The following is a 27566-nucleotide window of genomic DNA, read 5'->3' as shown; positions in this document are numbered from 1 at the left end:
ACGGTGCCAGTGAAGCAGAAGGCAGCAGCTGAAGATGCTGATCTCAAGTCTGTTCTATTTTTTCATAACTCTAATATTATTTCTTTCCATCTTTCAGAAAATACCGTGTTTTTCCTGAACTTCTGATATACTTTGGAAGAGCTTACACGGTTGCCAGGTACCTTAGTTTTAGTGAGGTAAATAAAATCCGCTAGTACAGGCCAGCTGATGTCTGTGCCCCCATTTTATTGAAATCTGACAAATCTGCCAGACTACGTTTTCCACTGTAACAACTATAAAGAGAAAGCTATGGTTCTGGAAACCTTTCTGTCTCATTAGTTTAGAGAAATCATTTTTGCTTACTTCCCAGACATAGCCAAGTTGTTCATATTTTTCTTTTGTTGGATTGGGACTGGGATAACAATTAAAACTTTTGTCCTGGTTTCAGCTGGGATAGAGTTAATTTTCTTCCTAGTAGCTGGCATAGTGCTGCATTTTGGATTTAGGATGAGAATAATGTTGATAACACACTGATGTTTTAGTTGTTGCTAAGTAGTGCTTACACCAGTCAAGGACTTTTCAGCTTCCCGTGCCCTGCCCGGTGCACAAGAAGCTGGGGAGGGGCACAGCCAGGACAGCTGACCCAGGCTGGCCAAAGGGCTATTGCATTATATTATATTATATTATATTATATTATATTATTATTATTATTATTACTACTACTACTATTAGTAATAGTAGTATTACTACCACTATTATATTGCTTTATTTTATTTTAATTATTAAACTGTTCTTATCTCAACGTATGATTTTTCTCACTTTTACTCTTCCAATTCTCTCCCCCATCCCACTGTGGGGGGGAGAGTGAGCGAGCAGCTGCGTGGTGCTTAGTTGCTGGCTGGGATTAAATCACAGCAGTCCTTTTTGATGCCCAACATGGGGCGTGAAGGGTTTGAGATAATAACAGATTAACTAGAGTGTATTAAGGAATTTATATCTGTTAATAATTACTGGTCACAATATTGATTCATCTGTTCTCGATTTTAGTTTATCTGATCTGCACCATGCTCTTGTTTTTGCTGTACATATTAAAGATTGGTGTTGGTTTTTGCAGTTTGCTGTGCTCTGCAGTGATTAGTGATGTTTTGCCTGGGAGATTTGTTATTAAAACACTGGCCTTGAGCTTTATGTGGTATTTGGGTTTTGTACTGAAGCCATTACTGTACTTCAGGTACCACTTCATGGAGACAATTAACAATTATACCTCTTCCTCTGAAAGATATTTTATGGAGGAAATACAGAGTGGCACCTTCACTACCTTCTTCTGTGATGTTTCCTTCTTTGTTACAACAACTTTTCAGTATATCTTGAACATCCTTGGGTAGTTAAGATATATCTATTGGTATTTCTTGGGAATATTGTTTCGGTTTTGTCTAAGGTTAATAAGCAGTTTAAGAATATCATCCAGAGATCTGCCCCACGTCTGGATAGTTATGAGTGGCAGGGTACATGGGATAGCATGGGCAAGTACCTAGGACACCTCCAGTGTTTTGGAACTTCACCCCTGAACAAGTGCAGAATCCTGAAAAACTAGTAAAGTATTTGGAAGGAGTATGTTGTCACCCTGGCAACTCCAGGGAGACACAAATCATGGCAACATGCTGGGGCCTGGCCCATGCCTACCAAGCCCTGTTCAACACTATTCAGAACCCTCAAGGGGAAGAGAAGGTCTCTGGATCTGACAACAAAACGACAGGCACTGTGGCTACTCCAACCCCTGGTGACACACACTGCAGCTACTCCAACCCCCACAACAGACACTATGGCAACTCCAGTTTCCAGTGGGCGGTTTCCCAGACAGAGTAGTAGGGCTGATTTTGCTTCTGATCTTAATAAAGGGACTTTTGATAAGCATTTACAAGAAGTGAGTAATGAATACTGTGGCCAGGACTAGGGGGACCCTGCCTCCAGCCAGATGGAGCAAAGGGACAACTGGGTTTACTGGACTGTGTGGATTCAGTGGCCTGGCACATCAGACCCACAGGAGTATAAGGCTCTAGTGGACACTGGTGCACAGTGTACCCTAATGCCATCAGGCTATAAAGGGGCAGAACCCATCTGTATTTCTGGAGTGACAAGGGGATCCCAACAGCTGACTGTATTGGAGACCCAAGGCGTGATCAGACTCGCTCACCCTTTAGCAGTCCCATACAGCCAGTGCAAAAGTCTAATGGAGAGTGGAGACTAACAGCAGACTATCATCGGGGCCTGAACGAAGTCATGCCGCCGCTGAGTGCTACTGTGCCAGACTTGCTAGAACTTCAACACGAATTGGAGTCAAAGGCAGCCAAGCGGTATGCCACAACTGACATCGCTAATGCGTTTTTCTCAATCCCTTTGGCAGCAGAGTGCAGGCCACAGTTTGCTTTCACTTGGAGGGGCATTGAGTACACCTGGAATCGACTGCCCCAGGGGTGGAAACACAGCCCCTACCATTTTGCCATGGACGGAACACCTGTAATATATTGACGACATCATTGTGTGGGGCAATACAGCAGAAGAAGTTTTTGCAAAAGGGAAGAAAATAGTTCAAATCCTTCTGGAGGCTGGTTTTGCCATAAAACAAAGTAAGGTCAAGGGACCTGTACAGGAGATCCAGTTTATAGGAATAAAATGGCAAGATGGATGTCATCAGATCCCAATGGATATGATCAACAAAATAACAGCTATGTCTCCACCAACTAGCAAAAAGGAAATGCAAGCTTTTTTTGGACATTGTGGGTTTTTGGAGAACGCATATTCCAAATTACAGTCTGGTCACAAGCCCTCTCTATGAAGTGACCTGGAAGAACAACAATTTCAAATGGGGCCCTGAGCAAGGACAAGCCTTTGAACAAATTAAACAGGAGATAGTTCATGCAGCAGCCCTTGGGCCAGTCTGGACAGGGCAAGATGTAAAAAATGTGCTCTACACCACAGCCAGGGAGAACGGCCCTACCTGGAGCCTCTGGCAGAAGGCATCGGGGGACACTCGAGGTCGGTCCCTAGGGTTTTGGAGTCAGGGATACAGAGGGTCCAAGGCCTGCCATATTCCAACTGAAAAAGAGATATTGGCAGCATATGAAGGGATTCGAGCTGCTTTGGAAGTGGTTGGTACTGAAGCACAGCTCCTCCTGGCACCCCGACGGCTGGTGCTGGGCTGGATGTTCAAAGGGAGGATCCCCTCTACACATCATGCAACTGATACTACATGGAGTAAGTGGGTCACCGATCACACAACAGGCTCGAACAGGAAACCCCAGTCGCCCAGGAATCGTGGAAGTGATCACGGTCTGGCCAGAAGGCAAAGATTTCAGAATAACGCCAGAGGAAGAGGTGGTGACACATGCTGAATAGTATAATAAACTGTATAATAAACTACCAGAAAATGAGAAACAATATTGACACTGATGGGTCCTGCCATCTTGTGGGAAAGCATCGGAGGTGGAAGGCTGCTGTATGGAGTCCTATACAACAAGTCGCAGAAAATGCTGAAGGGGAAGGTGAATTGAGTCAGTTTGCAAAGGTGAAAGCCATCCAGCTGGCTTTAGATATTGCTGAATAAGAAAAGTGGCCAGTACTTTACCTCTATACTGACTCATGGATGGTGGCAAATGCCCTGTCGGGGTGGTTACAGCAACGGAAGCAGAGTAACTGCCAGCGCAGAGGCAAACCCATCTGGGCTGCCGCATCGTGGCAAGATGTTGCTGCCCAGGTAGAGAACCTGGTTGTAAAAGTACATCACGTAGATGCTCACGTACCCAAGAGTCAGGCCACTGAAGAATATCAAACCAACCAGCAGGTGGATCAGGCTGCTAAGATTGAAGTGGCTCAGGTGGATCTGGACTGGCAACATAAGGGTGAATTATTCCTAGCTCGGTGGGCCCATGACACCTCAGGCCATCAAGGAAGAGACGCAACATATAGATGGGCTCATGACTGAGGGGTGGTCTTGACCATGGACATTATTGAACAGGTTATCCATGAGTGTGAAACATGCGCTGCAATCAAGCAAGCCAAGCTGTTAAAGCCTCTTTAGTATAGAGGATGATGGCTGAAATATAAATATGGGGAGGCGTGCCAGATTGATTATATCACACTCCCACAAACCACCAAGGCAACTGCCATGTGCTTACAATAGTGGAAGCAACCACCGGATGGCTGGAAACATATCCCATGCCCCATGCCACTGCTCGGAATGCTATCCTGGGCTTTGAAAAGCAAGTCCTATGGTGACATGGCACCCCAGAAAGAATTGAGTCAGACAACAGGACTCATTTCCAAAACAACCTGATAGACACCTGGGCTAAAAAGCATGGCATTGAGTGGGTATATCACATCCTCTACCATTCATGAACCTTCAGGAAAATCGAACAATACAATGGACTGTTAAAGACTACACTGAGAGCAATGGGTGGTGGGACATTCAAACACTGGGATACACATTTAGCAAAGGCCACCTGGTTAGTCAACACTAGCAGATCTGCCAATCGAGTTGGCCCTGCCCAATCAAGATTTTTATGTACTGTGGAGGGGGATAAAGTCATAGAATCATAGAATCATTAAGGTTGGAAAAGACCCTTAAGATCAGCGGGTCCAACCATTAACCTATCACTGCCAAGTCCACCACTAAACCATGTCCTCGAGCACCATGTCTACCCGTCTTTTAAATACCTCCAGGGATGGGGACTCAACCACTTCCCTGGGCAGCCTGTGCCAGTGCCTGACCACCCTTTCGGTGAAGAAATTTTTCTTAATATCCAACCTAAACTTCCCCTGGCGCAGCTTGAGGCCGTTTCCTCTCATCCTATCACTTGTTACTTGGGAGAAGAGACCGACCCCCACCTGGCTACAACCTCCTTTCAGGTAGTTGTAGAGAGCAATAAGGTCTCCCCTCAGCCTCCCCTTCTCCAGACTAAACAACCCCAGCTCCCTCAGCCGCTCCTCGTAATACTTGTGCTCTAGACCCTTCACCAACTTCGTTGCCCTTCTTTGGACACGCTCCAGCACCTCGATGTTCTTCTTGTAGTGAGGGGCTCAAAACTGAACACAGTACTCAAGGTGCAGCCTCACCCCTGCCGAAGTCCCTGTAGTGCACATAAAAAATATGCTGGGGAAGACAGTCTAGGTTACTCCTGCCTCAGGCAAAGGCAAACCTATTCGTGAATTGCTTTTGCTCAAGGACCTGGGTGCACTTGGTGGGTGATGTGAAAGGATGGGGAATCCTGATGTACCTGTAGCCTGTGTACCTCAAGGGGATTTGATTTTGTGTGAAAATAGCCAATGAACTGAATTGTGTACTGTTAATTGCTATATAATACTGTACGTCATCACTTCTATGGTGGCTATATGCCATATCAACAGTATGGCAACAACCAAGAATCACCCAGATTAATGAAGAATGAACTTTGATGGAACCAAGCAAAATGCAGCAGTGATGGAACCAGAACTGGCTTCAGCATGTAACAGTCCAACACTGCACACCGTCTCTCCTGCCCTGAAAGACTGTTATGACAGATGGAGCCCAAAGTCATGGACTAAATTAACTCAACAAATATTTTAGAGGGATGGCCCGTAGATATCATTCCCTTAGTCTATGTGTGTATGTATCAAAAGACTGGAAAAGTGGTGGTGATTAATTGGAATGTATTGGAAAGTGTAAGACCTGCACATGACGTAGATGGTATAGCATAAGGGGTGGATACTGTCCTGGTTTCAGCTGGGATAGAGTTAATTTTCTTCCCAGTAGCTGGTACAGTGCTGTGTTTTGGATTTAGGATGAGAATAATGTTGATAACACCCTGATGTTTTATTTGTTGCTAAGTAGTGCCTACACCAGTCAAGGACTTTTCAGCTTCCCGTGCCCTGCCCGGTGCACAAGCAGCTGGGGGGGGCACAGCCAGGACAGCTGACCCAGGCTGGCCAAAGGGCTATGCCATACCGTATGGCGTCATGCCCAGTAAATAAACTGGGTGGAGCTGGCTGGGAAGGGGGGACTGCTGCTCAGGGACAAGCTGGGCATCAGCGGGCAGGCGGTGAACAATTGCATCATGCATCACTTTCTTTGTATATTATTATTTTTACTACTACTACTACTACTATTTTACTTTATTTCAATTATCAAACTGTTCTTATCTCAATCCATGAGTTTTCTCACTTTTACTTTTCCGATTCTGTCCCCCATCCCACTGCGGGGTGGGGCATGAACAAACAGCTGTGTAGTGCTTATTTGCTGGCTGGGTTTAAACCATGACGCCTTTCATTGACAGTCAGTTGTTAAGTCCATGTTACTGTGTAAGATTTTCCCAGTCCAAGCTGAAGTCCTGTTATATGAGCAACCTATAAATATGAAACAATAAACAGTTATCAAATCATACATCACATCCATCTTTCCTTCAGTCAGCAGAGACGCCTGTCCTCAGGAACAATACATTTTGCTATGTGATAACTCACAAAAAAACCCGGTCCTATAACATTTGATATAGTCTCACTTTTACAATTAACAAATAACATGCAACTGATATTCTTGCAGATAAAATCTCAAAAATTAAGAATCTAAAAAAATGGAGTCAATCCCACAGCTTCCTTGGAAGCAAAGAGGAATAAAGATAGGGGCGCAGCTCCTTCACGTTTTGAAATATGAATGCAAGAGGTAAGAAAAAATTAAAATATTTTTACTTTGATTCAGTAACTGAAATAAAATAGCAGGTAACTCAGGTGCTTGTAATAAGTAAAACGGGTGTACAATGCAAGTTCAAAGCAATGCCAACACTATCCCTAGTGTGGGAAAGCACTTTCATGAGTTTCCCACTAGCAGCAGCATGTTCACTTGCTTTGCACATAAATGCACTGTGTTGTTGCTTTCCTGTATTCATTCTGTGAAAAACTCTGTATAAAGTGATAAAAGAGGTTTAAACAGTGCGCTTGATTTTGTTTTAAAAAAATCAATGCACTAATACTCATCTAAATCATAAATATTTTGTATCCTCCTCCAGTATCAAACAAAATCACAAAGCTATTCCTCCTCTTAGAAATTAAATTTTGCTACATGAATAACTGCATAACTAAACTTTCTGTTACGCTGAAGGTCTGAGAGCAAAACTTAGATGCACTTCATATGCAGCTGAGTTGAATGCGATTGTACTTTTATTCTATAATAAAATACACAACATATTCTGTTGAAATGACGTTAGTACTGAGTACTGTCCTTAGCAATATACAAAATAAAGGTGATGCAATTTCAAAGATGTTTACTTTCCATTTTCTTATTATTGTTTTACCTTTTCTAGAGGATAATAGGTGATATTAAGTGAAGAATTTTCCACGGCATTGTTCGGAGATACAGTAACTGCTGTTATTTCCTGGAGCGCTCCCAATATCTTGATTTCTTCAAATTTCAAGTTGTTAGGATCAGCATAATTGCTGTTTACAGCATTCATTTGTAGAACGTTCTGAAAAATAGAGTGATCGCATTCTTATAAAAAAAACCTACCAAAAATCCTCTTGATTTAACAATTTTTTCTAATTAGATCTTCATACTGTGGCATAAAGTAAGCCAATACCTTTTCCCTAACATATTAATTACTGCCCTGTGTGTTGTTCTCACAATAAGGTTTTTCTAAGATATATATAATATGCTTCAGAGTTGTGTTTCAGCTTCCTTTATTCACTTGTTTTGGAAATAAGAAAAGGCTGACACATGTCTGTGGCAGAGCAGATAACCTCTACTCTACTGTGATCTCGCTGGGATTTAACAAGTGAAGGTTCATATTAATTTTTCCTGATATAAGAATACCAGTTCCTATTCAATTGCGTTAGTTATTATTAGATTAGGAGTCCAAAGAGCAGAACTGTACCATGGCTGCCACATACGCCAATGTATAACTTTCTTATTACTCTCCACATGAAAGTCTATGTTAATTTTTAATTCAACATCATTACAGTCAACTGATGATTTGGCTAAAAGAGTTTCAAACTTCAACAGTAACTGAGGTTTCTTCTCTACAAATGATTATATGATTACATATGATTAAAAAAATTAAATAATACATGTGCTTCCACCTTCTATTCCTTTGCTTTCAATCCCATGTTTCTATGCATTCTCTCTCAGTTGTTGCCGTGCTCTTTCACCACGGCAAGGGCAAGAATACCTTTGGCAGATATTACTATTATACAAAAAATATGTTATCATGTTACTTGGAATCCTTGTCATATGATAGCTCGAATCAATATCAAATAGAAACACTGTCTGGACTTCACTCTGCCATAAATCAGCCCTGCCAAGGCAGTTTCAGTTTAAAAAAAACCTAAAACTTAGTCATGAAGTAGATTCTGCAGGTTCAGACAAGGCCTAGGTCTTCCTCTCACTCTTTGGAAACATTCAGCTATATTTTTACAGTTGTACAGAGACTTTTTTCAAATTTCCAGTATTTCAAGAATCCCAAACACTACATTCACCTCCTTTTTGACTCTGTTTTAACTGCCACTGATGCTTTACAGTTCTCTTGCTCAAGAAATATTGCTGCTCAGTTTGTTATGTGAAAGGAAACAGGAGTTCTTTAGATACTTACACTAACTGGGAGAAGAAAAGACAAATAGCAGATTTTCATCCCAGTTAAATTACAGTAATTTGAACACGACTCCTCTTTGACTTCTCAGTAAATATTACAGGAGAGTAAGGAGGGAGAAAAGAATGCCCTTTGAAGATACTATTGATAAACACTGAAAATGAAAATACGATCATTTAAAATAAAATACTTACGTTGGAAACTGTAAACTCATAGTAAGTGTAGGCTTTATTCTCAACTGTACCTAAAAGGTAAAGAAAGTAGTTACACTTGCTGTGCAGAAAGGAACGGCATTAAAAACAAGTCTGTGCCACTGCTAGAGACCCATAAATTGCTAATTATTATCATTACTGTGTTCAGAGGCTGCACTGAGCAACTCAAATATTTACTAATGTTTCTTTGAGGAACAGAAATTTCTCTTTTTCTTTTTTCCTTAGGCCAGTCTCCCTGGAGATCTAATTTTCCAAAGTTTTCCAAAAATTAATTGAAATTAGCTATTCTAAAATGTACTAATTTTTTATTTTACTGTTATTCCTTCTTATCTTCTCTTAAATGTAGGTGCATGGCTCAAAGTTAGTCCTTTAAAATACCCTAAATAAGCACTTCTCATGCAAAAATGTCAATAATATTAATAAACTATGCTATGGAACTATAAGAGAGGAAATAACACAACACTGGGAAAATGAAATACAAAAGTTGAGTTAATCGGGGATTTTTTTTTCCATGTACAAAAAGAAAAATACTGTCATTGCAAGCAAATTGTAAACAGTTTCCCTGAAAAGACTGCAACCTGTAAGTTTTGGGCAGGATATAACATCATAAGATGTTTTATTGTTTTGTTTCTCAACAGAAGTGAGTACAATAATAGCTTCATTATTTTAGGCCTTGACAAAGGAGTACATATAGCTGTCATATCAGCAACCACCCAAGGCCTTCAATATTTATGGCAGCAATAATCAGCCAAATCACAGCTCTATTTCTTAAAAGCATCCCTAACTTCCACAAAATTTAAAAAAAAAAAAAAAAGTAGAGGCTTGAAAGTTTTTATGGGAGATATGATAGGTATAGTTAAAATAAAAAAGGGAGTTATACAAGTTGAATGCATAATGTAGAGGAAAAGGTAGCTATGCAATTAGGAAAGGGGGGGATGCAATTTTGAACCCCAAGAGTTGCTTGCTGTCATGAAAGTTTACTCAGAGGGCCCTGCACAAGTGAAACAAATAGATTATGACTAAAGATAAAAGTAGCTTTTAGCAACTGGAGGATAAGCTAGAGAAACTTGACCACTTCAGTACCTAGAGGAGGTGGCTGGGTGTATCAGAAGACAGAGGTAAGAATGCACCAATTCAGATACCACCTGTGGACGGACAGTGGTGATGTCAATTTACATGAGAAAATCTGTCATCTCCTGACTATCTAAAGATCTCTTCTGAAAACATGCATGCATAGTTAGTCACCTTGTGCATAAAATACCTCCATGAATCACGGTCTGTGGGATGCGGACCTAATTTTCAGGATTATAAATTAAACATGCACATAACATTGTAACATTATTTATTTTTACCTCAAGGGTAATATTACTCCAACTTCATTCTTATCTGTACATCCTTACTGTTGCAGATTTTCCCATTTTCTAACCTACATTTTATTCCACTGTAGCTAAAGAAAGCTCCAACACTTTTACCATTGACAGCAGTCTATGGATACAGTAGGACATGAATTAGAGAAGATCAGGTCTACTTGAAATGCGACAGTATTAACTGGCATACGCCATGAACCAAAGTCCTTAGCTCTGAATGTTATGGTTCATTGCAAATAAAACAATAAAATCTGTCAAATACAAGTCCTTAAGTCGTTTTAATACAAGCCTTGAGTATTTTGCAAAACTTCTTCAAAAAATCATTTCAGGATAACCCGTTGAACTGCTTGCTGACTTTTCTAAAAAGTATGTAATAAAGGAGAAAAGTCCTTTAGGATGCTTTGGCAGCCTAAGTACCCCAAATCGTTTTAGTTTAATGGAAACAGGATGCCTAAATCATCAGAAATCCCACAGAAAATCCCACAGTTCAAGATACTTCATTTTTCAAATTTTCCTTCATCTCAAGACTAAAATGAAGAAAATATCTAATTTTTATGAAGTTCTGTCCATTACTCTAGAATGAACTCTGCTTTCCTTAGACATGCATGTATTCCAAAGAAGGTTTAGCTGTAAGTTAGAGGTTTGTGTCTTTTTTTTTTTTAAACTTGTTTTGAATTAAGTTGTGACCTTAATCTTACCCTAAGCAAAAAAGGTGTGTGTGTTGTAAATTGTTTGACAGAAAAAAACTGGTGAGGTAAGTAGTATCGCTGCCAGTGCATCACAAGAGATGAGGTTGACAGGCCTTGGCATAATCATAGTGACTACCCCAGGGCGAAACAAGTTCTCCGGCAGCTTTACTAAAGGCGAGGTTGGCAACGTGACAAATGCAGCCCGTACACGCTTACTCGCGTGCTTATGCACCACTATGCTGTGGAAACCAGATGGCACGAAAACCGTTGGCTCCAATAGCATACTTCTGAGTTAACAAAATTTCTACTGTTTTCACAAGCAATTTAAATAATTCCACAGAGTTAGCAACAGTGCTAGTTTCTCATTTTCTACTCATTCTCAGCGTCGAACACTAATTACGTGCGTTCTTGCACCCGTTGAAACTAATTTGGATATATACCAGAATGTATATCAATCTTGACAGTGTGGTTTAACAGTCAGCATGCTAATGTACCAAACCTTTACATATTTAAGGCTATAGTGAAACCAGAACAAGAAAAAAAATAATTAAGAATAGTTACAGTTTTCCACTTAAAAGTGGTGAAAAACTCTTGACATAGCAGCAAGTATTACCAGCGTGTTAAAACAATGTCGTACTCTTGCTCCATGAAATGAGCGGGAAGATTGAAACTTTTAAGTGTTAATGCCTTGTTAATCATACTTATTTCACTCTTGATAGCTGCTCACCTGTAGATTCTCCATCATCCCAGAACAAGTCCCCAGAAGCTGCATTGCTGTCGTCCAGGGCAATTATAAGTCCCATCGGATTCTTGCGGCTGTGGAAAGAGAGACTCTCTGTCTTACGTGTATAACAAATACCTAAACAGCCTTAATACATCCTTCACGTTCCTGTTAAGAACGTGGCACTCAACAGGGTTGCGACACTGAGAATTGCCTTAGATAGTACTCCTTGGTTGTCTTTCATTTTCATGGAAATGGATTAAAATACATGGCAACTTTGCAAAATGCTATGCAAATAAACCTGTAATTAATCATTGAACTTGTAATGTAAACAGTTGTGGAAGTGATGCATGGCTCACGGTTATTCCCATATTTCAAGGGGAAAGTGCTAAATATAACGGGCTGCTACTGATTTGAAGGTCCTCAGCCCAGTCTTGGAGGAAAAAAAAAAAAAGAAGAAAAAACCCACAAACATAAAAGCATCTGGTTTTGAAGGGTACCTTGCAACTGTTGTGTTAGCTGGTTGTTGAGTAGGGTAAATATAGCCTCCTCTCAGATGAAGTCCCAGTTTGTCTGCCGGCAGGTTCATACTGGTCCATTGTTTTCTCACTGGGATTTTTGCCCCCTTGTTGACAGGGATGTAAAAGAGAACAGGTACGTTGCATTACTCGCAGCCGTGAAGGTTTTCTTAAGTCCTGGGTTTCATCTAAATGCTTCCTTTTAGAAAAAGCTTAAGTCACGTAAATATCTATGAGCCAGTGGGCACACAGCATAAAACAACTGCGTGTCCATATGATCTAATGTCATAAATCGACACCTCTCGCTATTTGCTTTTGGCTCAGTCGGTGCAGAGAGCAAGTCCTGGGGGGACTCGGACGTGAATATGGGAATCGGACGTGAACAATGTCCTTTTTCACCCATCAAAAGGATCATCACAGCAGCGGGAAACTTATTTGCAGAAACAAGATTAGTTAACAATAATTGCAAGCTCTCCTGTATTATGTTTAGAAGTATTCGATTTTATTTCAAACACGGTCTTTGCTAAAGTTTCCACTCAATCTGCCTTCCCACCTCCTGTGCTGTATTCCACGCCTCTGTGTCCTTTTCTTGAGGCGTTGATTCACGCGCTTACCCCACCACCCTTCACCCCTTGTCTCACCATTTTCCTTCCTGTGGGCTTTACTTTAGGTCTCTGACACCAAAACAGGACTGACAATCTTATTTTGTCACATAACCATTTAGAAAATCTCCCCAGAGTATCCTCTGCATTTACCTACTGTATCATACTCATACCAGACTGCATCAGGAACGTACGCTTGAATTGTATCCACACCCTGAAACACGAACAAAGACAAGACTTTCAGCTCTACAATGCGGCAGCTCACTTCATGCAACCCAAAGTCACAATGCTTCAAATCCAGTTGCTCAGATCACATCCACAAGTATCTCTATATCGTCTTTTTTTCCCCACTTTTTTCTGGTCCGGCGTCTTTCAGATTCTTGCTTTCAGTTTACGTATTTAACAAATGTTTTGTGTTTCTCCACGGCATATGTGTTACTGGCTTTAACAATCATTATTTACAAGATTCTGCCACAATAAGCCACAATCTGTTTTCTTGTTGCACCACAGACAAGCTGAAATGCAGCAAGAGAAGCTGATTCTGAAGGAAATTTCAGAGATGAGACAAAGTTGAGGTGAATCAGAGTATCAGACCAGATGACTTTGACTCCCTAGAGGACTGGAAAATAGGAGTGGGATTTAACAGCACAAAGCACAAGATTTTCCATTTCGGCAGTGATCAAAATATGCTGTGCGCTGTCTCACTGGGAGCAATAAGGGAAGGCACGGGGCGGGGGGGGAAGAAGCAAAACCTAGGCTTGTTGGAATCCATCAACAAGTAATGTGATGTACCCAGGAAAAAATAAATATAGTCTAAGGATCTAACAAAAACCTTGTTTGCACTGGAGATAGAGCTGTGTTAATGCTAACAAACAAGGCCCTCTGCAATCCCTTTGCCAATAGAGTTTACAGGTCTGGTCAAGAGAGAAGAGTTCAGACTCAAATAGGACCAGAGCAAATTTCCTGGGATCCTCAGGAAAACAGCAGAGCCTATTTTTGCAGTTCAGCTTGTTCAGCATAAACAAGGAGGCAGAGTGTGATTTCAGCAGGAAATACAGATAATAGTAGAGGAGCTAGAACGTTTAAGCTGAATAACAGAACGGTCACAAGGCTGGAAGGTGGCTTCTAATCAGAGCAATAAAGGAGTGACAGGAACAGCGTAACTTGGGGATTTTATGCTGCTGTCCCCTGCCAGAGAAAAGAGCCGGCACTGGTGACTCAGTGTGTCCCTGTGCCCCAGGACGGGGTTTGAGAGAGCTGCCAAAACAGCCAAACCTACCGGGTCAAGGACAGGGGAAATAAGCAGCCCAGGACCCCACAGGAACTGCCTGTCGACACTCCACGTCACTTCATCCGAGTAGAACCTGGGCAAGGGGGAAGGATAGAGCAGTAACCGTTTTTTCATGAACTATACCATCACCAGCAATCCCAATATTTCAGGGTGCCCATTGTCTACAATCATGACTGAAGAGCATCAGACCAAAATTGCCCCCCCCATCTTTTTTTTTTTTTTTTTTTTTTAATCCGAGGCAATCTGAAGATGAGAAGGTAAGGTCGTACTAGTTTACTTAGTATTCTCTACCCACGTGTGAAAGTGTAGGTGTGCGTGTGTTCTTGACACAGCTTATTCAAGAGTTTCCAGGCAAGGAAACATATATTCTAATACATATATATGATGGTGGAGAATAATTTGATTAGCTGGCAATAACATCTCATAGCAACTCGTAAGAGTGACTGACAATAATGTATGCGTATACGCAGAAATTACAGATGGTTTCTTTGATTACTCTTCTGATTACTCCAAAAAGGTATTTCATGAATTGAGAAGCTGTCTATATATATTCCAATGTGCCTTTTCACAGACTACATCAGTGTTTAGATAGTCCCTAACCACATTTGATGTGTCTGACTGTTTTATTCCTCGTAAAACTATCACAAGGGCTGAGCAGTATACTTACTCATGCAAAACTGGCCGTACAACCGTGTCTCCTTGAGTATGAGCTTTATAAAAGAGCGTATAGAGGTAGGGCAGCAAAGTGTAGCGAATGTTCAAGTAATACTTGGAGGTGTTCACCAAAAGTGAATCAGCTCCAAACACAGCTGGATCCTGAGGCTGAAAACAAATATCAGATGATGATTATTTTCATCATGCAGAAAACACTCTGCCAAACACATGAAAAGTGGCTGCTTATTTCTGCACATCTGCACGGTGTTTGCCTTCTGGGTGGTGCGACCTGAGGTTCTGCTCCTCCAGGCTCCCCGTGCTTTGCACTGCACATCCCTCCTTGCCCACATTCAATGACTGAGCCATTCAATACATTTGTACCTTTCTTCTTTCAAATTCAACTATGTGTTAAACTGGCTACGAGCTAACACCGCCCATTGTTCTATTCTTCCAAACCTTTACCTTCCTGTTTGGTGTTAATATGCATACATTAGGAAAAAAGCTCAAAAGTCATACAAATTTAAATCATGGAAAGGAATTTGGCTATTTCCCTTATAAATGGATGTCTCTAATTTGAAACGGTAAGGAAAACAGAGAAGTGTTTCTTCCACTTCTGCTCTGCATCCATACAAAGTGTCTTGGAAAACATGAGCTTATAAAGATTACCTTCAATATCTTCAATAGAAATATCACTTCTAAAGCACATTTTGATCTGAATACTTCCAGTCTTCTCTTTAATGCACATTCATGGCATTCAAGCCCTTTTTCTCTTTAATATTTGCACTAAGGCCAGTATTACTACTAGAAAAACAAAATGCTACTCTTGGCTGCCAGTTTGATCTGTGCTCTGTGATGTTTTCTGCTCTTGAGCTTTGTATACTTCATGACAACACTCAAATAGCAAAAGAATTCATCCATTACTGCTAACACCGCTATAAATGAAATTTTGCTAAGGGAGTGGAATTGAGTACACCAATGGATGATGTACTTCAATTTGTTCAGTGCATAAAATGATTAACTCACTGATTAACTCAGGCTACTGCAGAGGCTCCATATAGCTTTCTGGCCCTCAGGTTTCCATTGCAATCTTTGAGTTAACTGTGAGCTACTCACTGCTTATATTGTGTACGTGAAATACTACTAAACGCTTACAGTAATGACTACCATCAGATACCTGGAGACAACTTTAAAAGTTACTTAGTACAGTATTTTTTAAAAAAGGACATCTATATCAGCTCAGTTTTGATCCCAGTCCCACAGATCATTTAAAAAGATATTTAACTGCAATGCTCAGAGGTACAGAGACAGCTTTCTTACCCATGGCATTGCTATTCATTAGGAAAACACCAAAGGAGGCTCCAGTGCTGTCTTCCAAACACAGGAAGAAAGTTTGAACTCCATATAAGTTATGCATTGCCTTAAAGGACAAAAAGGAAAAGTAAGCTGATTAAAATCTAATAGCAGTATCGGTTCTGGGATGTTTCAAAACACATCCCAGGAAGAGCTTGAAACTGCTCAAAATATAGCAAACAACAAAAATAAAAATCCTGACACCTTCCTACAGTTCTGTTTTCTCTTTCCTGGCATTCTTCTCCTTTACGAGAACAATTTCCATTAAAACAAAAGTTTCCCCAAACATGTAGATAACATAAGCAAGCAGATATGATGGATCTTCAGGCAAGTCTGTATATATTGCAGTACTATTTCTGGGTAAAACATAGGCACATCAAGCGAACAATAGAATGTGAAGTGTGTTTTCATCACCTTTCAACATAGATTAGATTTTATATCTAATCTATGTTTCTTTTAATCCTGCAAGGCAATCATTTTTACATCTAATCTATGGAAATAAGAGAGTGCCTTGCTTCTTTTTTATTTCCTTTCTAATGTTTTTTTTCCGTTATTATTAGCACCGAAAAACCTAGAAATGATAACAGTTGTTTTCATAGTTGTGCTTCTTCCCCTGCAAAAGAAAACTCGGAACAAATTAATGAGAAACAGAACTTGAGCAATTTGAAATTAGCCTACCTTGATTCTGTTCATTGTTAGTTTAACTTAATGAGTCAACACTCAATAGAGCCATTCACGTAAGCACTATCTTCAAACTTCAACATACTAATTATTAAGAAGAGGGAGTTTATAAGATGAATATTTAGTAAAGATAGATAGAAAATAAATGGGATTATTTATATAATAGAGCTCTTTTATAGTGAGACAAATGCAAGCTAATTCAGATCTTGGTCCTGAAAACAAAAACAAGCTTCATGACATTTCACTGGTCCAAATAATACTCTGTGTTGCCTTCTCTAGTAATTTTATCTTGACAGTGCATAGTTATTTTTCTCCTGTCAAATTCCCCCACAGCTATCAAATTTGCAAAGAAAATAAGAAATTTACTCAAAACATGGAAAAGGTAGAAGATTCAGAATACACAAGAAATAGGAAGCGGGGGGTGGGGGATGCTTGTATTTATTTCAGTGGGCTGCTAATACACAATTACAGTTGTCATAACCCCAGCTGGATCTAGACAAGAAGCAGGAGGCTCAGGTCCTGTTGACCCCCTGAGTGTCCCACCAGCAGAGCTGGGAACAGCCTTGCTGCCACAGGAGGAGGCTGAGGAGCAGCAATTTTTACCTTCCTCTCTGTGACCTCTCCTTGCTAGCTAATGGGGGCGGACAGACAGATACTGCAAATACAGGAGGGACAGCAAAAGAGATACAAATCTCCATGGCTCACTTGCAGAAGTATCTACCTGCATCTTTAGACACCTAATTAATTTTAACAGCTTAGCTCATAACAATGTCCAACACTAACATTGTTGTCCCCAGTGAGCTCATTCAGACAGTGCTCACCTTGCCACACATCAACCCAACGTTGCCATCCCTTCTCAGAAAAAACTCCGAGAGAAGGTGTCTCAAGGTAAGGGGTACGAATTCCAAATTATTGATTAATTACATACAATGGTCTCTCCCCCTGTTTTTTGTTATTATAGCTCCTATTTCAGCAAAACACTGAAGTGCTCTCTCAAAGTAAAACAAATGGATTGTTACTTTATGAAGCTGAGATAATAGTGACAAATGGTATTTATTCAAGGTTCATTAGCTAGTTATAAATAAATTACTTTAGGAACTCCAACAAAAAAACCCAAAAATATTAATGTTAACAAATATTCCTTCATTCATGCTCTACATTGATTTCTTTCTCAAAAAGGTCCATAATGTGTTGATTATGTACTAGATATGTAGGGTTTTCAATGTTTTTTTCACAGCATTAGCTCAAGTAAGTGCTTACAAGATTTAGCAAATATTTCCCTAGTCAGAGCAAAAGATATTCATGAACATAGCAATAAGATTTGATTGTTTACATCCCCAAAGTACAGAAAAGACTGTCTCTGGGAGTACAAAGTCGGAAAAAGCAACAAGCAGAAAATGCACCTCACCTGATTTTAACCCACATATACTCAGTGTATCTCTGTTAGCAAATCACTGCAGTGAGGAACTGACAGAGCAACACCGTATACCTGAGCGTGCAACTGTTAAGAAAACTTGGATCAAAGTCTAAGGAAGTCTCCGTGCAGATGTAAGAGTCTTCTCTCATAATTATCGAAAAATGGGTGCCCCAGAAATCGTTTTGGAAAGAGACAGCCATAAAGACTATAGAAACAAATAACTGCTGACAGACATATTTTATCTTGTAAAGAGACAGCTGTTAAGGAGAACTTTTCCATCATTTGCTGAGCTACAAGGATGTTAACTGAAGAAGCATGTGTCATCTGTACTGAATGCTGCACACAGCAGTGCATTAGCACATATTGTTATTTATTTTGTTTATCAGTAGAAACTGAAGAGTCTCATATATTAATGTTTATCCACTGGTTTTCAACCGCACGTCAACACAAGAATCAGAAATCAGGGAACTTCCATCAGTAGCATCTAGCTTTTAGTAATAACATGCAATGCCTGAAAAGTCTTTGGGGAAAAACTCAGTGGATATTATTATTGTGTCCCCTGCATAATAGGCTTGGATTCCAGATGTCATCTGCAAGTAACGAAGCATAATAAAAGCAGTCCTTACTCCAGAGGGGCTGATATCCCTGCTGAACATGGGCCAGGTTTTCCAGTTAACATCGTGCCGGTACTGCTTATGCACGTGCTCTCCCACACCATAAATGTTGCTGCTAGGTAGTTTGATTGATAGCTGTAAAAACTGGTCAGCATACTGCAGTGGTCCTATGGTAGTATCAAACCTGATGAAACAAGTTTATAAAAAGAAGTATTTTACCAAGAATTGTTGCAGTAATTGTTTCAACTCCTTTTAGTTAGAGCTGGATAACAGGTTCAGGTCTCCATCAGGGAGCTGAAGCAGAGGGAGGCGGGACGGTGTGAGGCTGGAGCAGAGCGACCCTTGCACAGAAGAGGAGATGAGCGGTGCCTATTGATCCTATAGAAACCTCTCATACGAGTGGCCATACTCATTTTCAGGGGTACACTTGCACTCCCCTCTTCCACCAAAGTTTCCCACCCTGCATCTGTTGCACTGAATCCTGAATCCACTCTCTGTGGCCACTCACAGCAGTGGGGCAGATGGAACATTTCCGTGGGTGGACAGAAACACAAAAATAATTCACTCCATCAGATTCTGCACATCAATTGCAGCTTTCGCTTCCCAGCCAAAATGAACATGACCTGCTCTTGAGTCCTGCTAGGCCAGTGACTACAAGGAAAGGCAGACTATGGCTACGTGCTAGCTCTCAAATAAACCAAGCATCGATGAGCACAGATTAAAGTGATAATGTGATCCTTTGCATAGTCCAAACCCCAGCTGATGGCCATCACATCTCCTGGGGCAAATTCTGCATAAAGCAACTGCTAAGATTTTTAAGGAACGTGAAGTTTGTGGTGTTGAAAATAGATACGGAGAATATTGTATATATCTGTACAAACAGAATAAGCCAGAGGTCAATATTCCTCCTTTACATCTGTTAGCAAAACACACAGGAAAAGTCAATTTCATTACTAAAGTTTCTTCTGTTAATCTAATTTTGCACCTTTCACCAGTCCCTTTCATTACAGACAAACAATTCCTCTTCCAAACAAGGATTACAAGAGCTTTAAATACTTAAGCAAAACCTGCTCCTTGTTCCTACAGAAAGGACTCGGAAAACGGTGGGGAAACCTGAGCAGTGCTGTAGGCAGAAAGCAGCGGGAGGCAGCCCGATTCCTGCCATGAGGTGCACCACGGAGCAGCTCACTAAACCAAGGGACTCATTGATTTGCCCTTCTTCCTTTAGCTCTGCTGTAACAGTGAACCAGACTCCAGAATCCCTCGACCAGCAAAGCCTCAGGTTCTGACCCCGCCTGGAGTCTCTGATGGTGCCAAAAGGCTTCATTGGCCATCTTAGGCATCCTCACTCCTGATGGATGGAGGGGACCATCCATAGGGATGTTTTTCTACAACCAGGTGGGTGCCCACACCACCACCAAAATGTGGTCATTTCCTAACACGTGACAAGAATGCTGGGATTTAGGTCATGTTTATCTTAGCAATACAGTTAAATATCTCCCTAAGAAGCCAAGTGCACAGGAATGGTTGAACCGCTTTGCATTTCCTAAGCAACACCAAGTATCCTCCTGCATAAGGATCTCCCACACCTCATGGAAACAATCAAAACATTTCATTCCTTTTGTACTTAATCATGTTCATTTTCCTCTTTCATTCTTCTAAGATTTTGAACATTTTGAAATGGAAAACATATCAAAATTGACCCCTACCTGGAAGTAGTTTCAGTTTCCATCAGTCATCACTTTTTAAATGAAACAGTCATAAATAGAAGGTAACTGTGAGTTAAACCAGATTCAAAGCAGAGAGCAACTGGAATGAAGCTGATCCTCAGATTTGAAGGTTATCTTCAGCTTCATTAAACCAAGAGCTTACAGGGATCTGCAGAAATGCAGTCTTTCCCCAAAAGCAGAGAAAATGACTTACTTTAAGATGGCAAACTACTGTGATGTGTATTAATATCATATACAGTTTCAAAGGAATATGTTTTTTATCTACTCACTTGATGTAGTTGTAATTAGAAACTCTTTTTACAATTGTATTTTCCTGTGATATTTGTGACATTTTAACAGTCATGATACTCATGTAGAGGAGAGTAACACAACTTTCTCTTGACTTTACACAAAACAGTCACATTAATCTTAAGGGACTTTATCACTTCAGATGTATTAGTACACTATAACTGCATTTATCACTATGAATATGTCATTATCAGTAAATTCTTTTATGCATAAAGAGGTCCTTAAACTATTAAATAAATACACAGTGCATTAGCAAACACTAAGTGCAAACACTACACAAACAAGAGAGAAAACCAGGTGCTTGCTACAATTTTAATCTGCTCATATTACCTTTTTTTTTAAAGTTAAAAGTACTAACACTTGAGAGAGGCTTCCTAAGTCAAATCCTCATCTGATGTATTCCTGTCCAGTTTTAATGACTCCAAGGACTGTCTTGCCTATCTGCTCACAAACTGTACTGAAAGTAGCTTTTTTTGGAGAGGAAAGTTTGTCTTTCCAAAAAAGCTATGGCAATATTTCAGGTTGTCTCACAAATGATGATGAGAATAGGTCAATCAGAACTCTAACTCTTTTGGGGGCCTCAAGTGTAACAAATGATGATGGAAGGTCATAGGCTTCATAACTGTCTGGATAATTAGGATTTTTGTGATGAACTGCAATAAAACATTGATCCCTACTCTTCCTTTTCTCAGAGAGGCCTCCCTTAAGTTTGGTTGTTCAAGAGTTGGGGGAAACCACTTATCTTGTGTAAACAAATTTATCAGGGATTTACCTCTGAGGGGCTGCCCTTATCCCACGCTAACAACTGCTTTCTTTGAGATACTCAAACCCAGAGTCAAGCATCATTGTCATTTGTTTCTTTAGAGACAGAAAATGCAACCACTTTTATCAAATTAAACAACAGCCTGAGGAAAATACAAACAATCTTCCAGAGCACTGTTTCAACGTGTTTCCGTTGGACTACATTTCTTATTCCCCCTCCAGATACCTGTTTAATCAGTCATGCACTACTGAATACCAAGTCCATCTTTTGGGCTCTCTATAATTGCAAATCAATCATTATGGAGGATTCTAAGCAAGAAAACAATACTAATAAGAGCACAAAAGTAATTGCTAACTAATTAAACTTGAAGCACTGATAATCCAACTGGCCGAGCACTCTGACAGGTAATCATTCTTGGACTGATTTAATAAGCGTGTTCATCCTGACACTTCCCCCTTCTAATGGGTCTTAAAGCCATGCCGTTAGGTTTGTAAGTTTGTTTTACTTATTTACTTCTAGAACATAAATGGGATGAAAGCACGCAATATACAAGTCCATCAAATATTTTACTTACAGCATGTGCTGGTTCTGGCTGGGGTAGGGGTAATTTTCTTCACAGTAGCCAGTATGGGGCTATGTTTTGGCTTTGTGCTGAAAACAGTGTTGATAACACAGGGATGTTTTCGTTACTGCTGAGCAGTGCTGACACAGAGCCAAGGCCTTTTCTGCTTCTCACCCCACCAGCGAGCAGGGGCGGGGGAGGCACAAGAAGCCAGGAGGGGACACAGCTGGGACAGCTGACCAAGGGGGAGTGAGCAAGCAGCTGTGTGGTGCTTAGTTGCCGGCTGGGATTACACCACAACACAGCATTACATGACCAGCTTATCAGTGGCTTGCACCAGCTAGTCTTGGATATCATAGGTCTAAGGGACAACCTGGTTTTGATGATTCAAGGTTTCAACATGATTGTGACAAATAAAATAAACAATGCAAGGAAGAGCGCTCCCATGGGATTTGAAGCACTGGCAAGGAGTCCTTCAGATAATAAAAATTACACAAATTGATGGAACAAAGTAGCTGTAAAGATTTCCCTAGTATCAGGGGAAAGTGAACAGAGAGCCAGACCAAACACCTTTTAGACAGAGCTCTCTATATCACAGAATTTATTTCCAAAGCCTCACAAGAGTCCTCGGAGAACATGCATCAATCAAAAGAAGAGAAGAAGTAGATTACGTGTCCAAGAGGGCACCTCACACGTGGCATCCTGGACATACATTGCCTGTGTGGTAACTTGTGCTTTCAGAGGAAACCCATGACACCCGTGTTATTCAGCAAAAGTACCAACGTTACTTACAGCACTCTACCGTTGCTCACTCTGGTCACCACGATACCAAAGGGGTTCTGCTTCACATCCACTTTGTAGTTTAAATTGGAGGCCGCGGATCCAGTGAAAGGTCGCACATGCTCATGGGGGACTTCAAATCTCTGTGTTTTAGGATCAGTGATCTGCACATATTTAAATAACAGAAGTATTGGGCCTTTAAAAACTAATGCCTAATTCAAACATTTTCCACCATTAACACACAGTTCTGGCTTAGGATAGTCCCTCCCCTATCCCAGTCTCCTCTTCTGCCTTTGTTGTTATTCAATTCCAATTTTCATCACTCATTTTCAGCCACTGAAAACTGGAGAGATATGGATTTGATGGGTGGACTGTTTCGTCGATGAGGAGTTGGTTGGATGGTTGCATCCAGAGGGTGGATGCAACAGGTTGATGTAGGTTGGTGACAACTGGTGTCACAAGTGGTGGATGCAATGGCTCAATAGTGGTCAACGGCTCAATGTCCAGATGGAGGCTGGTGACAAGTGGTGTCCCTCAGGGGTCTGTACTGGGACCAGTGCTGTTTAATATCTTCATCAATGATATAGACAGTAGGATCGAGTGCACCCTCAGCAAGTTTGCAGACAACAGCAAGCTGAGTGGTGTGGTTGACATGCCTGAGGGATGGGATGCCATCCAGAGGGACCTGGACAAGCTTGAGAAGTAGGCCCTTGTGAACCTCATGAGGTTCAACAAGGGGAAGTGCAGGGTCCTGCACCTGCATTGAGGCAACCCCCAGTATCAATACAGGCTGGGGGATGAAGGGATTGAGAGCAGCCCTGAGGAGAAGGACTTGGGGTCCTTGACTCTGGTCACCACAATGCCAAAGGGGTTCTGCTTCACATCCACTTTGTAGTTTAAATTGGAGGCCGCGGATCCACTGAAATATCCCACGTGTTCATGAGGGACTTCACATCTGTGTGGTTTAGGATCAGTGTTCTGCATGTATTTAACACCAGAAATGTTGGACTTTTAAAAACTAATGCCTAATTCAAACATTTTCCAGCATTAACATATAGTTCTGCCCTAGGATTTTCCCAGCCCTGTAGCTCAATATGCATCGCTTGATGATAAAATACACAAGAAACTAAAATGGGAAGGGCTTTTCTTTTTCTAAAATGGTACTGTGCTGCTGCTCTCTTGGATGCTCCTTCCCCTGAAATACTGTTCTTCCACAGCAGCTTGAATTAGAGCATCAGGCACCTTAAAGCTCCATTAAGATGCTCCATTAGATTTCAGGTTTGTCAGACCAAATTTAAGGTGACCTCTTGTAAACTTTAGCTGACAAAAGGGTACCCAATGGTTATTTTCAGTTTCTCTCAACACTGAAAGTTACTTTACATATATTTTGCAACACTGTATATGTTTGGAATGAGAACTACAAGGCGTAGAAATCCTGTCTCAGGCTTAGATGCACACAAATACATGGACTCGCCTGTTTGCATTATCTGCACTTCCACTCTTTGCTTAGGCAGACTTGTACTCATCTTGAGACTGAAACAAGCAGGAAATATGCAGCTAATAGTCTGTATGGGCACCTATACTAAAACACTAAGATGTTTGTTGTGTATTAACAATTATTTTTATTTTACTGCCATTTTCATCTCAAAGCTTTTTGCTTCAATCATCATGTGTAAATGGGATTACTCACACAAAATGGAACTGTATGTAAAGCAGGGTGCTCTATATCACACCCCAGTAAGACAAGTGGTTTCTAATGTACTAATACAGGTTTTTATGGTTAGAGGCTTTTTTTCCACCCAGTATGTCTGCTCCCACATAGTCTCCCTGATTTTCCCTTTCTTTTTTTCCAGTGTTGTCTTTTTTTTATCTAAAAAGTATTGAAATCATAAAATAAACAGACTAAAAATCAGCCTTTAGAGGAAGGGATAAAAGTTTCTTTAAGGTGATAAATTCCTAGACATTCTGTTTATCTCTTACATACATAACAGATAACATTATTCATATTATCTGTAGCAAGGAATGACCATGGTTCACCTTTAGTTTCAAAGAAAAATATAACAGTAACACTGAAAGCCACAGTACAAACATTGATTTTGCAAAAGACAGCAGATAAATGCTTGTGTTTTTTACATTTTCTTTTTCCTCTTTTGACACTTGAATGTCCACGTTTTTGAAAAGTCTGAATCAAACAGTGACAGAAATGATGCCAACGGTTAGTTCCTGAAGCTCTATGCTATTTACAATAGTCTCAGCAAGCAGAGATGAGCAGTTCCCACTCAGGGTTTTTGCTCCAGTCCTACAGCAGCAATGGGAAGTACTCACCTCTGGTTTTGACTCCAGATTGTCCTGATGCCAAAAGACCAATGAGGACACAGGTTATGATGAGCACCAGGGAGAAGAGCACGATCAGGGTGAGTTCCAGCCCACTGAGCTTCCTCTTGCCCATCTAGACCCACAGAAACACCATTGGTAAAACAGAAGTAACAGCTTTGAAAACTCTGTACGTTACATTACTAATTTAATAAATTAGCAAAATGTAGAAGTGATTCAGGTTTTAAACCATGTCCCCTAATCCCAGGGTTTAAATAACACACTCCTTAAGGACTACGTGCAATAAATCTCCTATTCAGGATAATTCACACAGCGCAGATTACTGCTTTATTACACTAGTGGGCAATCACTGAGAAATGTATTTGTTCCCTGTAAACCACTTTACACGCAAAGAACAATTTTCTCCTGAGATTAACTATGGAGTTTCTTACATGTTACTGCAATTCCTGAAATGGAAGACAAACAAAATCCCCTTCCTTTTTTTTTTTTTTTTTTTTTTTGGCAAATTTTCTTTCCTTCTTTAGGACAAACACAAACTGTATCCTGTTTTAGAAAGCAGGGTGTTGATTTGTTAAAAACCTACTTGACCAAACCTCTAAGGAGCTCTGATTGCATGCTCGTGACACATGGGAAAGGCAAGGCATAGGTAACAGGGCAAGTTACTTATTTGTAAAGTGGACCAATATGTCATGCGTGCAATCCCATGGCATTTCACAGGGGATGCAGTCCAGCGGAAGCAGAAGAAACTGCCATGAGAGGGACACTGGTTGCTGCTGAAATCACAAGTGAAAGGAGGGAGGGGATGTAGGTGGAGCCAGTGCCTTAAAAGGCTGTCTAAAACTTGGGGTTTGCCCCACATTGCTTTTTTGTGAGGCACAGTGGAGCTCGGCGCGCTGCACCGAGGGGGCTGTGCTGGCTGCAGAGCCAGCTGCTCAGCCCTGCGTGGAGAACACCACCGTACCATTAACGTTGAACTGTGCACCAGCAATAAAACTAATTAAAACTAATCTCCAGCATCCAGATCAATATACATTGGCAGCAGCTACTGCATTTTACATTTGGTTAGGAACAGTTAACCTTATAAAACAGCCTTAAATACAGATAAATTGGTTCTTTTTAGTCAAAGCAAGAAAGTGTTGCAATACACGTGCGTTGCACTGACATATCAAAACACATTCACATGTTTGTATTGGGCTTACATAGCAAGATGTTTGCAGCAGGACGCTGCAGGGCCACCTTCACTGAGAATAGACCAGGGGTTGCCCCATGTCAGGCCAAAGATGAGCCCACCAGCAATGATGGTGGAGTCTCTGAAGGAAGGAAAAAAAAAAAAAATGCTGCACAGCAGCTGTGAGAGAGAGGTGTGAGGAAAAAATGTGGGAGAAACAACCCTGCAGACACCAAGGTCAGTGAACTATATCCTATCGTGCCACCTCCACCGCTACTCATGGAAATCCCACAGCCACAGGAATGAACAAAGAATAAAAGCAATACTGGCTCATCAACAGACCCCAGAAGAGTCAAGCCAGTACTTAGATGAAAGTGCTTTTCAGTACGGTGATTAATAAAGAAGCTTTTATAAATAATATAGTGATATCCATATTTTCTCCATTAATATAAAAATTTGTAGCCATTTTTAATATATGTTTATTGTTACTCCCCCAGGGAATATTGTATTTAAAGTCTGCAACTACATTGTGTATCAAAAGGCATACAACTTAAGGCCTGTTCTTTACGATGAGGAAATTCTACTCCAGCAGTTCCTCTCCTGAGTTCCCTTTAACATTGCCTGAATACATCGGCTAGGAGCCTTAAAACGTAACTTGGATGCAATAGAAGGAATGACACACCTTAAAGCCCCTCTGCTTCCTTCATCTGCTGCTCTTGATGGTAAAGCTTAACATTAAAACTGATGCTGTATGCCTTGCTGTTATCAGTTCATCGTACTGTTTGCTAACCGATTACCAATGGCTGGCACATACATGATTACAGGCCAGCTGCCTTCCCAGAGATGGAGGTGAGGCTGACCAGCCTGTAGTTCCCTCCTTCTTCCTTCTTGCCCTTTCTGAAGACAGGAGTGACATTTGCTTTTCTCCAGTTTTCGGGCACATCTCCAAAGCGAGAGCCCATTTTGTTGATTTTGTGATCCCTTCCTGTCACATCACCCCAGGCCGTGGCCTGTGGACCCACCCTGTCTGTCACCCCTCACAAGGCTGCTGGCTACTCCCTCCCTCCCCATCACTCTTAGTTTAAAGCTGTCCGCTTGGCAAACTGCTCTGTGGCACGTCACCACCAAACCCGAGACAGTTAATGGTGGTACGAATCCAGCTGAGGCCCCTTTCCACACAAACCGCTGCGCTCAGGGATGGCTCCCGTACAGGCCTCTCCCTGGCCCGGCTAAAGGCTGC

The 27566-nt window shown here is 41.0% G+C and overlaps 1 protein-coding gene across 1 annotated transcript in view; it reads right to left on the bottom strand.

The window, feature by feature from the left end:
• Positions 1-25273, bottom strand: part of SI (sucrase-isomaltase) — a gene marked incomplete at both ends in the record, with an annotated part of 54305 nt that extends 29032 nt beyond the window's left edge. The window contains 15 exon segments of the mRNA XM_082319010.1: positions 343-409; positions 6275-6294; positions 6298-6357; positions 7299-7469; positions 8780-8829; positions 11581-11669; positions 12075-12199; positions 12852-12908; positions 13974-14058; positions 14653-14807; positions 15940-16056; positions 18714-18885; positions 22837-22988; positions 24809-24861; positions 25150-25273. Of these exon segments, the coding sequence (XP_082175136.1) occupies positions 343-409; positions 6275-6294; positions 6298-6357; positions 7299-7469; positions 8780-8829; positions 11581-11669; positions 12075-12199; positions 12852-12908; positions 13974-14058; positions 14653-14807; positions 15940-16056; positions 18714-18885; positions 22837-22988; positions 24809-24861; positions 25150-25273 (1497 nt within the window).
• Between the last annotated feature and the right edge of the window lie 2293 nt (positions 25274-27566).

Source organism: Platalea leucorodia, assembly GCF_965183815.1.
Source record: "Platalea leucorodia genome assembly, chromosome: 8".
NCBI classification, from domain to species: domain Eukaryota; kingdom Metazoa; phylum Chordata; class Aves; order Pelecaniformes; family Threskiornithidae; genus Platalea; species Platalea leucorodia.
This window is presented reverse-complemented; position numbering and strand designations above follow the sequence as displayed.